The sequence below is a fragment of the Acomys russatus genome, chromosome 15 (assembly GCF_903995435.1).
Source record: "Acomys russatus chromosome 15, mAcoRus1.1, whole genome shotgun sequence".
Taxonomy (NCBI): Eukaryota; Metazoa; Chordata; class Mammalia; order Rodentia; family Muridae; genus Acomys; species Acomys russatus.
Window position 1 is genome coordinate 49,405,273 of NC_067151.1, and position 13,488 is coordinate 49,418,760.

A 13,488-nucleotide genomic window follows, 5' to 3' on the forward strand; every position below is an offset into this window, starting at 1 on the left:
ATTATTTTTATCCCTTAAAAGAACAATTCTAAACTTCATATTGTATAGGATTGATTTAACTATTCTGGAAGTTTCTCCAATAGTAAAAAAAAACTGCATGGTACTGGCATAAAAATAGATTCGTTGATCAATGGAATTGAATCAAAGACACAGAAATAAACACATATACTTATGGACATTGATTTTTGACAAAGGAGCCAAAACCATACAATGGATAAAAAGAAAGCATCTTCAACAAATGATGTTGGTCTAAATGGATGTCTACATATAGAAAACTTCAAACAGGTTCGTATTTATCATCCTGCACAAAACTTAAGTCCAAGTGGATCAAAGAACTCAACATAGCAGTAGATACACTAAATTTATTAAAAGAGAAAGTGGGGAAGAGCCTTGAACTCATTGATGCAGGAGGCAACTTCCTGAATAAATCACCAACAGCTCAGGCTCTAATGTCAGTAATTAATAAATGGGAACTCTTGAAACTGAAAAGCTTCTTAAGGCAAAGGGCACTGTCAATAGAATGAAATGACAGTCTATTTCTGTGTTTTTTAAAGAAATAAAAATTACAAAATTCTCAATACAGGACTTTATGATTGTTTCCTATTCAAATTAAGCAGCTATTATATGCTATGCTGTTCAGTACTAAAAGGTGAATATTCTTGAGCAGAAACCTTGTTGAAAAACTTGACACTCTGCCCTTTCAGCTATGTGACTATTTGTTCTGGAATCAATAATGCTCTCCTTCTGCCGCTTTGTACCTCCCTTCTGCTGCTCACCTGGTTGAGCACACAAGTCATCAGTTTTCCTCACATTTCTCTGATCCATTATCAATGTTGCATAAAATCTAAATCAACTGTGACAACAGCAGAGGGGCAGTCTTATTCCATTATATGGCAATCTGCCTTCCGGTGCCATCAGCAAGAAAGCAGTACATTGAAACAGACCATGTCACAAACGCACAACCTGCTTTAACTCGAATCTGTTCATCTAGGGCAACACGGGAGTGCTAGAATAACAATGCACATAAAAGGTAAAAGGGTTTCATGTTTAGTAAGAGAAGAGTACAGTTAATGTAGATTGGCAGATAAGGAAAGTAATTTAACTGTAGGACACTAGGGAATTTATTTTTAGCTAGCTATTTTTGTCAATAATAAAACCCAAGGATAAATATTGGCAATACATTGATGTGATTTATTTTGACCACAGGAAACTTCTTTAAGTATTCAGTTCAAGACTTGTTGTCTTCTATCAGAATAAACCTCAGCCAGTGTTGATTTGCCATCCATCTGCGGAACAGCCACCTAATACCCACATTCCAGTGCAAATGGGCCTCACCTGCAAAATAGACCTGCTCTGACAAGAACACAATCCATTTTACGTACCTCAGATAATAAGGGTCTAGAAATACATATATTTCCGTCTCTCTCATCTGAGGATGCCACAGCTAATCAGACAATTTCAAGAAGTTGGAGGCTATATATATTCATGTCACCTAATTGTCTTCTTGCAATTCCGCAAATATCAGGCAAAATAAGGCATCTTTCATATGCATCCCGACTAGGAGTATAAGACACAGCAGGAATCAAAAGCGATAGCAGCAGATTCCCTTGACTACCAGGAGATGGAGATATTTTATTTAATTGCTGCATATAATTTTATTTCTTTAGCCGGTGCTATTTACAGCTCTGTAACATGAAGCAGGTAACTTCTTTTATTCTCATTTTGCCCTGAATCACTAGGAGTTATATCTCAGCACGTAGAGAAATGAGGACAATGCCAACATCCTGAGAACTGGCATACACACTAGATTCTAATATTTTAAGACAACCATTCACCGTCTGTAAATTTTGTTCATCAAATGTTGCCTCATTGTATGTCAATTTGTAACTTACTCTTTCCTATCAATACCTTGGAGCACTGATCACTCTATCATGTGTGAAAATAAAACTCAAAATACATAAGATAATGAAGTGTTCTTATTACCCTTTGTGAGAAAAAGAGGGAGAAATGTGATGAAACAAAAAGTAAATGAAGAAAGAAAGAAAAACATAGGGAAATAGAGAAAATGAATTAAATGATGCTGACTAATAAGAAGGAGAGGGAAATATAGTTGAAATGGAAGCAGAGTGAACTTTGGGTAGGTTCCTAACACAGGATAACTACACTACAAAATAGTGTCAGAAACATCAACCAAGGATCATGTATAATGTGGACCTAGACCCACTGCTCAGATATAGTAGCACAGTCTCCTTGTAGATCCCACATGTGGAAAGTAGGGACTACTTCAGGCATGCACTCTGGCCACTGAACTTAGATCAATTTCCCCTGGCAAGATAGCCTTGCCAGGCTACAAAGAAGAGGTTACAGATAACACAGATGAGACTTGATAGGCTGAGGTCAGATATTAGGGGAAGAGGGCTCCCTTCTCTGAGTACTAAGGGAGGGAGGGAGAGGGAATGAGTGAGGAAGTGGGGATCAGCAGGGAAAGAGAGAGGGGGCAACAATCAGGATGTGAAGAATTTAAACTGCAGAACAAGCAGGTAACTTATATTGCTAATCCCACAATATGTGACTAGCTCTGAGACTGGCTGAAACATGAATGTCTAGGTATAGACAATGCTTCTTATTGACTACAGAACCCCTGTGAATTACTATTAGATACCATTCTTCATATGGCATGAATGAAGATTTACAGATGTCTTCTTTCCTGCTCATACAAAGAGCAGAAATCCATCCTTAATTGTTCTGTGCATCACAAACACTTGAGATACTTATAATTTTAAGACTGTATAATGCATGTGAGAAATTATATGTTTTCAGAACAAAAGAACCAGACATTGACATTCGATCAGATATGATAGGATGGATTCCTCACAGCGTACTGGACACTGACATCCTGTTTGGAGAAAGGGGTTGGAAAGAAAGAAGAGGGACTATAAAAATATACAGGGAAATAAAACAAAAAGTAGATTAGCGAATCTACTACTCAACTTAATGCCTCAATCGTCACTCACAAGATATTTTTAATTCACTGGTATAGAATTTTGTATATAGATGCAAAATAAGTTCTATAGTTGGTATAGAATTCAAATATAATATTATTCTTCACACACATATTATATATATATATATATATATATTCTACTCTAATATGAGTTAGTGTGCCCATATAACTCAATTATAATACAAGGTTTACTTCCAATGCTTTGAAAGTGTTACAGCAAGCTGTTTAGGAGGAATAAGTTATACAAATCAAATGTTAGTAGATTAAATCATGGTCATGTCAATTGCTAGTCTGCTTTTATCACAAGAATATACATCTTATGTGCAGCAGATAGATATGACTCTATAGAAAGATAAGGTCCTTAAAACCCCCAGAGACATACAGAATATGGCATTTAAAAATATTTTTATTACTTTAAAAATTTGTTGACAATGAGGCAGGTTAACTCCTGGCAACACCCAGCCTACCTCAAAGAAGATGATGAGCATCAAAGAATCTTCTTATGGAGATGGATTCAAATGTAGCAAACAAGCCACTGGGAAAGAGGTCCTCATTTCTACCACAGACAGAATTCTGCCTAGAAAATGGCAAGCTTGGATGCAGTCAGAGTTGACAGCCAAACTCTGCCAAGACAGGTTAAGCAAGTCTGCAATATTTCCTACCTCACAATATGTCTGTCAGATATATTGGGCCAGAAGGCAGAAGCAGATGCTCCAATGTTATAGAGTTTTCTGTGACTATTCAGGTAGAAAACTGTCTCTGTCATTTTTTTCATTTGGAAAGCTACTCACCTGCACTCCCAGCATACTCAGGTAATCAAGTTTACTCCTTCTCAAGTCTCTGAGGGAGTTGAAGAACAGGTAGCTTAGTTTTACAATGAAGCTTAACTGTTTAGGGGTTAAGATGTTTTTAGGTCTAGATAGGTGTTCTAAGTTGATAATGACAATATGTGGTGGAGATTGATTTAAATTCAGAAATTTAGATGCACCAAGAAAGGAAAGATGTCTTCTTCAAGGCTGTCAAATACAAATAGCCAAATCACTAAGAATGTAACATTTACATAATTCCTGATTGTGTCATGGTTCTTCTTACTATAGGTAATCTATTGTATATATGTGTGATAATATAAATGTATATGTAAAAATAAATTAATTAATTAATTTTTAAAAGGAAGAAAAATTACTTTCTATGGTCTTCTTCATCACATTACTCAAGCTCTCTGGCTGGCTGTAAAGATGTGCAGTGCTTTTAATAGACTCTGTATGGCTTAGCACCTTAGGCAGGGGATGGTGGGACTGGGGGCTGGGAACACAAAAGACATGGAAATAATTCTGCAGAAAGGTGCCATCCTGTTTTTATAGGAGGCCAAGGTGAGGCTCCCACTCTGAAGCCAGCTGGGATGAAATAACTTTGAAACATCAGCAAAACATTTAAATAACAACAGAAGAAAAGGTTGTCATCAAATTTAGACAAATCAAAAATCTCCAAGATGGCACAAAAGGAGAGAGTAGGGACCATTGAGCTATATTCCAGCCTTCTTTACATTTGTCCCCTGACACGTGTTTAAAACAAAAGAGTAAGGAATTCTAGGAACTTACTAAGAAAACCAGTGTCCTCAAAGCAGTGACAATCGTGGGTAGAGCTATGGAGCTGGGAGAACTTTTCTGGTAACTAGAACTAGAAATGAGGGATGGCCTTGAAGAGGCCAGCAGCCGGCCTTACCAAGGCAATGACAGAAAGGTGCAGGGCTGCGTTATGAGTGCTGAGTCCTCCCGGGCACACGTTCTGGAAAGTGAGGTCAGTAATCTACCAAGCATGCCAAACCTCTCTACCTCCACAGTTCTCAAAAATTTTGGTCTTGAGAGCTCTTGACAGTTTAATAAATCATTGTGGAATCATAGTAGCTTTCATTCATACTCAGTAAAATATATACAAAAATATTAATAATAGATACAAATATACATTTATATATGCATAAATTTGTCACATTGCACTAAAGTTAAAAGTATTAACTTTTAAAATACAAGAACACACATTCCCTCAACTGCCAGAGCAGTTATGTCATCATACACCCTTTAACCTCTAGAAAGTTGTATTGCAGACCTGTGAAAGAAGTGATATGAAAAAAAAAAAAAAATACTCTTGACATCTCAGATGCCTTGATGATTTGGGTCTCCCAGAGATCAGGATCACACTGTGAGAACTCTTTAAGCCTTATGTCTGTGTTTTATGTTTTGAGACCAAATGGAAGTATCAGTGAACAAAATTCATATTCTGTATCCCAACTAGGCTTCCGCAAGAGCTCCCAAACGAAACCTGTCCCAGCAAATTCACAGTGCACGCCAAAGTTCAACAGTGCTCCTGGTGCAGCTTCTGGCTAAAACTAAGCCTTCGAGATCCCCATGCTAATGTGCAGGGAACTGCAGAACTGTCTCTCAACTCAAGGCTCCATTGCTCACATTCTCATCCCTTTCTTTGTTCTGTCTCCGTTCTAGGGTGCAGATCTAATTAACAGTGAGTCTGAAAGTATGAGCAGAGGCTGCCCTAGAAATTCCCTGAGCTACTCGGGGTGGGCAGATAAGAATGAGAGTGTACTAATATTCACTGTGTTCCTTACACCTGGTAAAACATGTTTTTGTCTTTCCTAACTACTCTAAATAGTAACTGGCTACTGCCTGATAGAAGAACTGTGAGAAAAGAGATTTCTCTGTTTTTTCTAGACCATACTCCTATGACGTAATGTTAAAGTTCTGCTTTAGCTTAGTAGCCAAGAAAAAAATGTGGATGAAATACACAGATCTGTGTGCTTTGAATACCAATTTTTGTTTTCAGTATTTATGATTTGAACATAAAAGTAGAGATATGTTTGGCTGTACGGAGGTGCTTCTTGCATTGCCTGTACCTGTGCATATTCCTTTGTTTCCGTAGCCTGCCTACGTGTAACTTTGGTTTTATTTTCAACTCCCAAGTGGAAGACCCCAGTTCTTTTCTGCGTCCTGCAAACTGATTTCCTCATGGAATATGCCTCATCTTACAGTTACACAAGCATGTAATCTTAATGATCTACACACAAACCTAGCATTTTCACTTTGCAGATCTCAATTAACAGAATGTTCTCTGGAAAACGAGTGCAGTGAGCACTCAGTGGGCACCAGGCAGCCAAATTCACCAGTTGCCTTCATGAAGTTCAGTAAAACATTTGCAGGGGAATGTTTCTGTGCAGATGGAATTTGCACTTAATTGTTTTGTCAGGGATTTTTTATCTCCTAGAATAACCAGAAAACAAAGTGTTTGAAGTGGTGACATGACACAATGTTCATTATTAGCAAAGTGCTTTCCACCCCTTGTGAAAAATCTGAGCTACTTGTTTCTGAGCCAGTGCAGAAGCTTGCCCAGCCTTGAGAAGCAAAAATGGGTTAGAGGTATTGTTCAGTTGGCCACAGGCTACAGATCTGTTTTCTGCATCACTCCCACCATGCTGTTTCTATGGGGCCTGGGGTGACAGTGGCAGGAAGCTGAACTCCAGTGTCACCTGCTTCTTCCACCAGACTCACAGCTGACCCCACTACCGGCTTGCATGGCTACAGGACTTTTCTCTTCTCTAAGAAGGGCCAGGATCTGTGTGGCATCAGGCTGCAGATGAGCCATGCTTCATTGAGATTCAGGTAGCGATTCCATAAGCAAAGGCTGCAGTGTCATTAAAGTGGTGGGGAGACAAACAACACTCGTGCTGCATACCAAGTGGAATCCCATTTAACTGAATCATTTTCTTATGAATACATTCCATGCTGCCACTTTGAGCCACTGGTGTAAAATATGCTGGGAAAAAAAAAATGGGTCTCTGCTAATTACATTTCATGCATATTTCAGAACTTTGCATGGAGGACACAAGAGGGCGGTGATCATAAAGGGGAATTTTATAACCAGGTTCACCTGCATTTTGGCTCAAAACATGGACTAGAGGCTACCAAAGATAATTGTGATTACATCGTGAGTTGTGTTGGCTTTAACACAAATGCTGTGATTCCTTTATAACTCTATCAGTGCTGCGGCTGTGACAGACAGGAAATTAAATTCCACTTTCATCCACCTGGACACATATACTGCAGAGGAGCATGTGGCTGTTGGAGTATTTCCTGCCTGTATGTTGCTTACCAGTTTTATCGTTGTATATTTTAATTGTATTTTAGAGATTATAATACGTTTACATCATTTCTCCAACACCTCCCATCAAGCCCCCTCCTCTCTCTCTTTCAAATTTGTGGCTCTCTTTTTATTAATTGCATAAATATATGTACAGATTCACATGCATCCTAAATATAACCTGCTCAGTCTGAACAATGTAACCGGTATGTGTGGTTTGGGGCTGGCCGCTTGCTATTGGATAACTACATATGTGCTCTTCTCTAGGGAAGACTATTTCCCTCACTCTCAGCATTTCTTAGCTTCCTACAGTTCTTTGTGTAAGCCTTTCCCACTTGTAGTCTTTCCCCCATCCACTTTGGCATGTCTACTGTTGTTGCTCTTGTTCGGTTTATGACAGAAGAACCTGCGTTCACCGCTTGATTAAACCAATGTAATTCCTAACTACACTCTAAACATTTGTCCTTATTCTGCCCATTGAGCAATGTAGTGCTTACTCCTTATCAAGGAAGCTTCTCCTTCTAACAGGAGACCATTGCCTTTGCTTTTTTGTTAGGTTAAATTGACAAATGGAACCACTGACCTTGGGGAGTTATCAGGACAGTAGGAGAGTAGAAAGTGTCTTTACCTGCTTCAGGAGGGAATTATAAAGGACACAAGTGACTGCTTTCAAATGGCTCTTCACCCTCTGGCCAGCTTCATTTTTCATGGCCAACAAGGCAAGCTGATTATTGAAGGAGATGAAAAGCCGTCCATGGGCTTCATCAAAATGGAAAAGGCACCTGAAGTCTTGACTTTTGGGGAAAGAACACGCTATCCTTTGAATGGACAGCTGGTGTTGAATATCCCAGAGTCTCAAAACCTGTAAGAGTATAATAGCAAGGAAAAATCAAATAAACATATAAACCATAACTCTGTCACAGGCAGTATCTTTCCATTTCTCTCTTGACCCTGGTTGTTTCCTCTGCAGCAAAGTAATTGCTTTGGGCTTCCGTCATGACACTGGTGTTTTGTGTTTCAATAGCCTCGCCCCCCCCCCCAAAAAAACCAAAAACTATAAGCTTCTCTATAGAAAGTGTTGAGTATTCTCCCAGACTCTGAGATCAGGGGCTAGGCTTAGTATAGGCTTAGAGAAGGCAAAACAATGATTTCCTAAAAATGTTCGTGCATGGATCCCAGGATCTATGAATATGTCAATTTACAAGTCAGTAGTAATTTTTCAAGTGTGATTCAATTAAGAATTTTAAGATTGGCTAGTAACCAATAGCATTGTCAATAGTGTAGGTTGATTGAGGTTTCCCATGGGATTACTTTGCCAACAACTCAATTAGATGTAACACAGTACTAGAACCAGAGGCTTCATTTGGTGACAAAAGATGTGCGTCTGTCTCCTCTGTTATTTGGTGAGTGCATTTAGATCATTTTCGTGTATATACTCTAGGAAGTTTCTGTTGTATTTAGTTTCTCTGCAACCCATCGAATGGATCTTAGTTTTACCTACTGTTCACCATATTGTCTCCCTCACCCGCATTTCCCCTGTCAATCCCCATTTCATCCTTCTGTTACATTCTCCTCATCCATCCATAACTATGTATTCTATTTCCCCTTACTAGGGTGATTCAATCACCTCACACCAGTTTTTTCTTTATATTTTACCTCTGTGATTATATGGATTGTAGCTTGCTTATAACAGACTTCATATCTCACATCCACATCCACATATAAGCAAGTACATATCATATCTGTCCTTTTAGGTCTGGTTTACATACTCCAAGAACTGGAGACTAGATAGGCCAGAGATCTAGAGTAAAAACAACATACTACTGCTCCTCTAAAGGAATGTAGCAGCAAAATGACTCCCAGTGATATTCTGCTATATCCATAGATCACTGTTTTTCTCAGCCATCATCAGAGAGGATTCCTCCTACCTTAGATGGGAATAAATACAAAGACCTTCAGCTGTAAAATATGAAGATACTGAGAGACCTCAGAACATTTACTCCTAAATGGTATGTCTCCATCAATTCCCTCCACCTCATGGCTCCAGTAACAGTGCAGAATAGGAGGTGAAAAATTGTAAGAGTCAGAGAGGATGGAAGGCATGAAAGAAACAAGGTCATTTGAACATATCAGGATTGATGCACATAGAAATTCACGGAAATGGTGGCAGCATGCACACACCCTGCACAGGGCCTGATGAACTCCCAGTGATAAGAATGGAAGTACATACAAGTCCCCCTCCATAACCTAGAAACTATCTTTAATTGGTAACCAGTCACAAATGAAAGGTTGTGTTCTCCAATGAGATATCACTGGGGATGCAGACTACTCTTAATGGCAGACCTAATCCACAGTAGTAGATGACAACAAGAAATTAACTCAATGGTATTTTGGAGGGGTTTTTTTTGGTTCTGTTTTGGTTTTGCTTTTGTTTTTTGTTTCATAATGCTTTGCCTGGGCATTTTTTCTTTTATTTACTCATTTTTGCCTTACCCTAGAGGTATTCTGGCCTCTAATTCTGTTCTTTTTATAGGATTTCTGTGTTCACCAATGTGTGAATCTTTGATTCTTTATGTGTTTCTTGTGTTTTTCCTTTAGCTTTTGGTGTTTCTGTTCATTTGTTTGTTTTGTTCCATTCGGGTTTGTTTGTTTTTACTTTATCTTATATTGGTATTATTGTCTTATTTTTCTAGATGTCTGTTTGTTTTCCAATGAGATAGATTGAGACAGGGTGTTGATTTAGATGGGTGGAGAGGTGAAGAGGAGCTGGGAAATGAAGATATCATATTCAGAATATAGTGTGTGAAAAAATCTATTTTCACTTTTAAAGAGGAAAAACAATCAATAATAACAACAAAATGTTTTCATATTTATTTCTAGAGACTTGGTTCAGTGATTAAGAGTACTGTTGCTATTCCAGAAGACCCAGGTTCAATCCACTCCTGGTCAATCACAACTGCCTGTAATTTTAGTTCCAGAGGTTCCTATGCCTTACCCTGACTTATGTATACACCAGGAATGCACATAGCACACTTAAATTCATACATGGAAACAGCCATACACAAGAATAGAATAGAATAGAATAGAATAGAATAGAATAGAATAGAATAAGAATAGATCTTTAAAATCTTTAAGAACTTAAGGATTGAAACATTAAGATGAATTATCTATGAGATATTAGAATAACATGTGGTTCTTTAAATATTGAAGGAGAAAGAAAAGAAAAATCCCAGCAGTATAATGTGAAGAGTTTTCCTAATGTCACTGGTTATGAAGATGGAGAATAGGACAATGAGAGACATAGAAAAAGACTGAAAATGGAAGAAAAATGGCTATCCCCCAAACCTCAAAAGGAACACAATCCTGTCAGCATGGAGATTTTAGCCCTGGGAGATCCATGCAGAACATGGCAGAATTCTAATCTACAGAAGAAAAGACAGTATACTGTGAATTTGCATTGTTCCAACCTGTGGTCATTTGGTCATTTGTTCTACTAACAATACAAAATAAATGACATTCTTTCATCCTCTCCCCGCCTCATGTGTGTATGAATTCATATTTTTGTGAAATGCGTGGCTAAAGAAAATCAAATTCAAACAAACTAGATATATAACTTAACACAATCAAGATTCACAAGAGAAATACACTTATCAACGTACTGTATAGGACAAACATTGAATCTTTGCTCAAGGAAAGAAAGACTTCAATTCAGTAAACAATAATAAATTCTTTTCCATATTCTTTCATTCCCGCATGGCTCACTGCCTTCCAATGCTGCTACATCACCCTCTGTGATCTGGAAATGTATAGGGCATCCATTATACTACAGACGTGACACAGACTAACTTAAAAAGTTACTTTGGAAAGCTAGGGAACCAGGGTCTGACTTCTTGCACTGTATTCTCAGCTCTGTCCCTTGTAGTAGATGACCTCCAGCAAGTTCTTTATCTCTCTTTAGTTTTAAATGTAGTACTTTCCTCATGCAGCTCTTTGGAAGTCAAATGAGAACCCATATCAAGCATTTGGCACAATAACCAAGTAGTTTCATTAATTATTCCAAGAATATTCTATTTTATTATATTTACTTTTTGTTTGTTGTATTAAATATTTACAAAAGTATATATATATTCTCACTTAAGAGCAAAAAGATTCATTCAAATAAAGCTGTCTAAATAATTCAGCGTAATAATATTCTTGCCAAGGTAGATATTTTAAGGTTTTAGTCCTATTGGTTATCATGATGTTAAATAATATATTCACACATTAACACTACACCACTAATTTACTACATTACTCTCAGCACCTTACTGCTTTCAAGCATCTATTTTAAGAATCCCACTCAGCACTGAGCCAGTTTCACCAGAAAATTTTTACCTTACAAGGTCTATGGCTTCTATAAATATTGTCCATATGATAATATTTTGTCATTAACTGATTAAGCCATTCTATCTTGATGTTCACTCCTTTTGAAGTCCAATGATTGAACCATACTTTAGATTATGCACTCTAGGAAATATCAACCATCTCTGGTGGTGGCCGTGAAATGTCTGCAGGGTACAGTGTATGAGTGTTTCACTGATGGGACTCTGCTGTGGCCAGACCTTTGGAAACCCCTTCCCACTTGGCAAGAACCTGTGGCGAAGTTCGTAGCCTTTGTGGTTATTGCCTAGATCGCATTGCTCCAAGCTCTCTTGCTTTCACAATGCTGTTTATACTCATGTCAATAGTTTCACTTTTCTGGTCATGGGCAAGGCCAGGACCACTCATTCTGAAAGCCTTGGGGATGATTCTATGTTTTTTCCCAATACTCTCTCTCTGTCTCTATTGACTCTCCAGATGTGAACATTAACCCTAGATATTTTGGGACACGTAATCATGGCCTCTAGAGAAACAGCTGCAGTCACACTGAGTAAGCTTGTGTCAGCTGTGGAGAGCAGTGGGTCCTGCTTGCATAACTGTTCTGAGGAAGCTGAGTCTGATCAACAGAGACTTCGAAAATGGGGAAGTTATGTCTGATCAACAGAGACTTAATAGAGATGAGATATAATAGATATTGATTTACATTCAGAATTTTAGACTCACCAAGACAGGAGATATGATTTCTTCAAGGTTGTCAAATACAAAAAGCCAAATCACTATGTATGTAACATTAATATAGTTCCTGATATTTTCATGATTCTTCTTGTTGTATGTAGTTTTTATATATGTGTAATTATATAAATGTATATGTAAAAATAACAAATTTTTTAAAATGGAGAAGCTGTTGCTGATCAATAGAAACTTTTAAAAAATGGTTCTTAGAAAGATGGTATCAGAGAGATCCAAGATGGCGGCGAGCAGTGTGGAGCCCGTTTGGAGGCTCCAGTGAACAATTCAGGGAATTGCACAGATTTCTGAGCCAGGAACACCGAGGTCCAAACATCACGGCAGCGGGAGTGCTCCACGGTTCGGAGGGACCAGGGTGCGGAGGACCTGCGTGCCCCTGCACACGGGAGGAGCGTAGTTTTTCTCTGAGCGGAGCGGCAGCGGCAGAGGCAGCAGCACCAGCGGCACCAGCAGCGGCGGCTGAGGTTTGCAGCTCATAGCCTTCCGGTGGAGGCGATTGGTATGGTGGCTGGTGGGAATTGCTGCGGGAGAGGGGACTCGGGGCAGGATTTGGGTCGCGTGGAGCCTTTGGACCCAGACTGGACTCGGCGGACAGTTCGGCCCCAGAGTCCCGGGTACTGGCCCAGCCCAGCAAGCAATTCTGTCTGAGGCACTAACTCAGCGTGGCCACAGCTCCCCTGCTGTGGCTCAGGCTTAGTTGAGCTCGCAGCTCCACACTAGGCACCACCTCAGCTCAGCGGCAGCTCCCCTGCGGTGACACAGTCTGGGCGGAGCACTTGGTTTCACCACAGGCGCTAACTCAGAGCAGATGCAGTTCTCCTGCTGTGGCGCAGGCTTGGTGACGTGCTCAGTTCCATCCTAGGCACCACCTCAGCTCAGCGGCGGCTCCCCTGTGGTGACACAGTCCGGGCGGAGCACTTGTTCCACCACTGGCGCTAACTCAGAGCAGCCGCAGTTCTCCTGCTGTGGTGCAGGCTGGACAGAGCTCTCGGTTCCACCAGCTCTAAGACTCCGGTTGGACACAGTGTGCAGTTTGAATCCAGAATTCCTGGCTGAGATTGGTGGTCAGTTCGGGCCCTGAGTCAATAACTGACCACAGCACGCACTTTGGGCCAAAAGGCCCTAGCGGAGCTTGGTGCGTAGTCCCAGCCAAAAATTCTGGCTGGACCCTGTGTGCATTTTGGGCCCAAAATCCCTAGCTGAGCTTGGCAGACGGTTCAGGCCCTGAGAATCTA

The 13,488-nt window shown here is 39.6% G+C and overlaps 1 protein-coding gene across 1 annotated transcript in view; it reads right to left on the bottom strand.

The window, feature by feature from the left end:
• Nucleotides 1-13,488, bottom strand: part of Wdr49 (WD repeat domain 49) — a 170,123-nt gene that overhangs the window by 86,480 nt on the left and 70,155 nt on the right. The window contains exon 7 of the mRNA XM_051157307.1: nucleotides 7,776-8,009. Coding sequence (XP_051013264.1) covers nucleotides 7,776-8,009 — 234 coding nt within the window. The remainder of the gene's footprint in view (nucleotides 1-7,775; nucleotides 8,010-13,488) is intronic.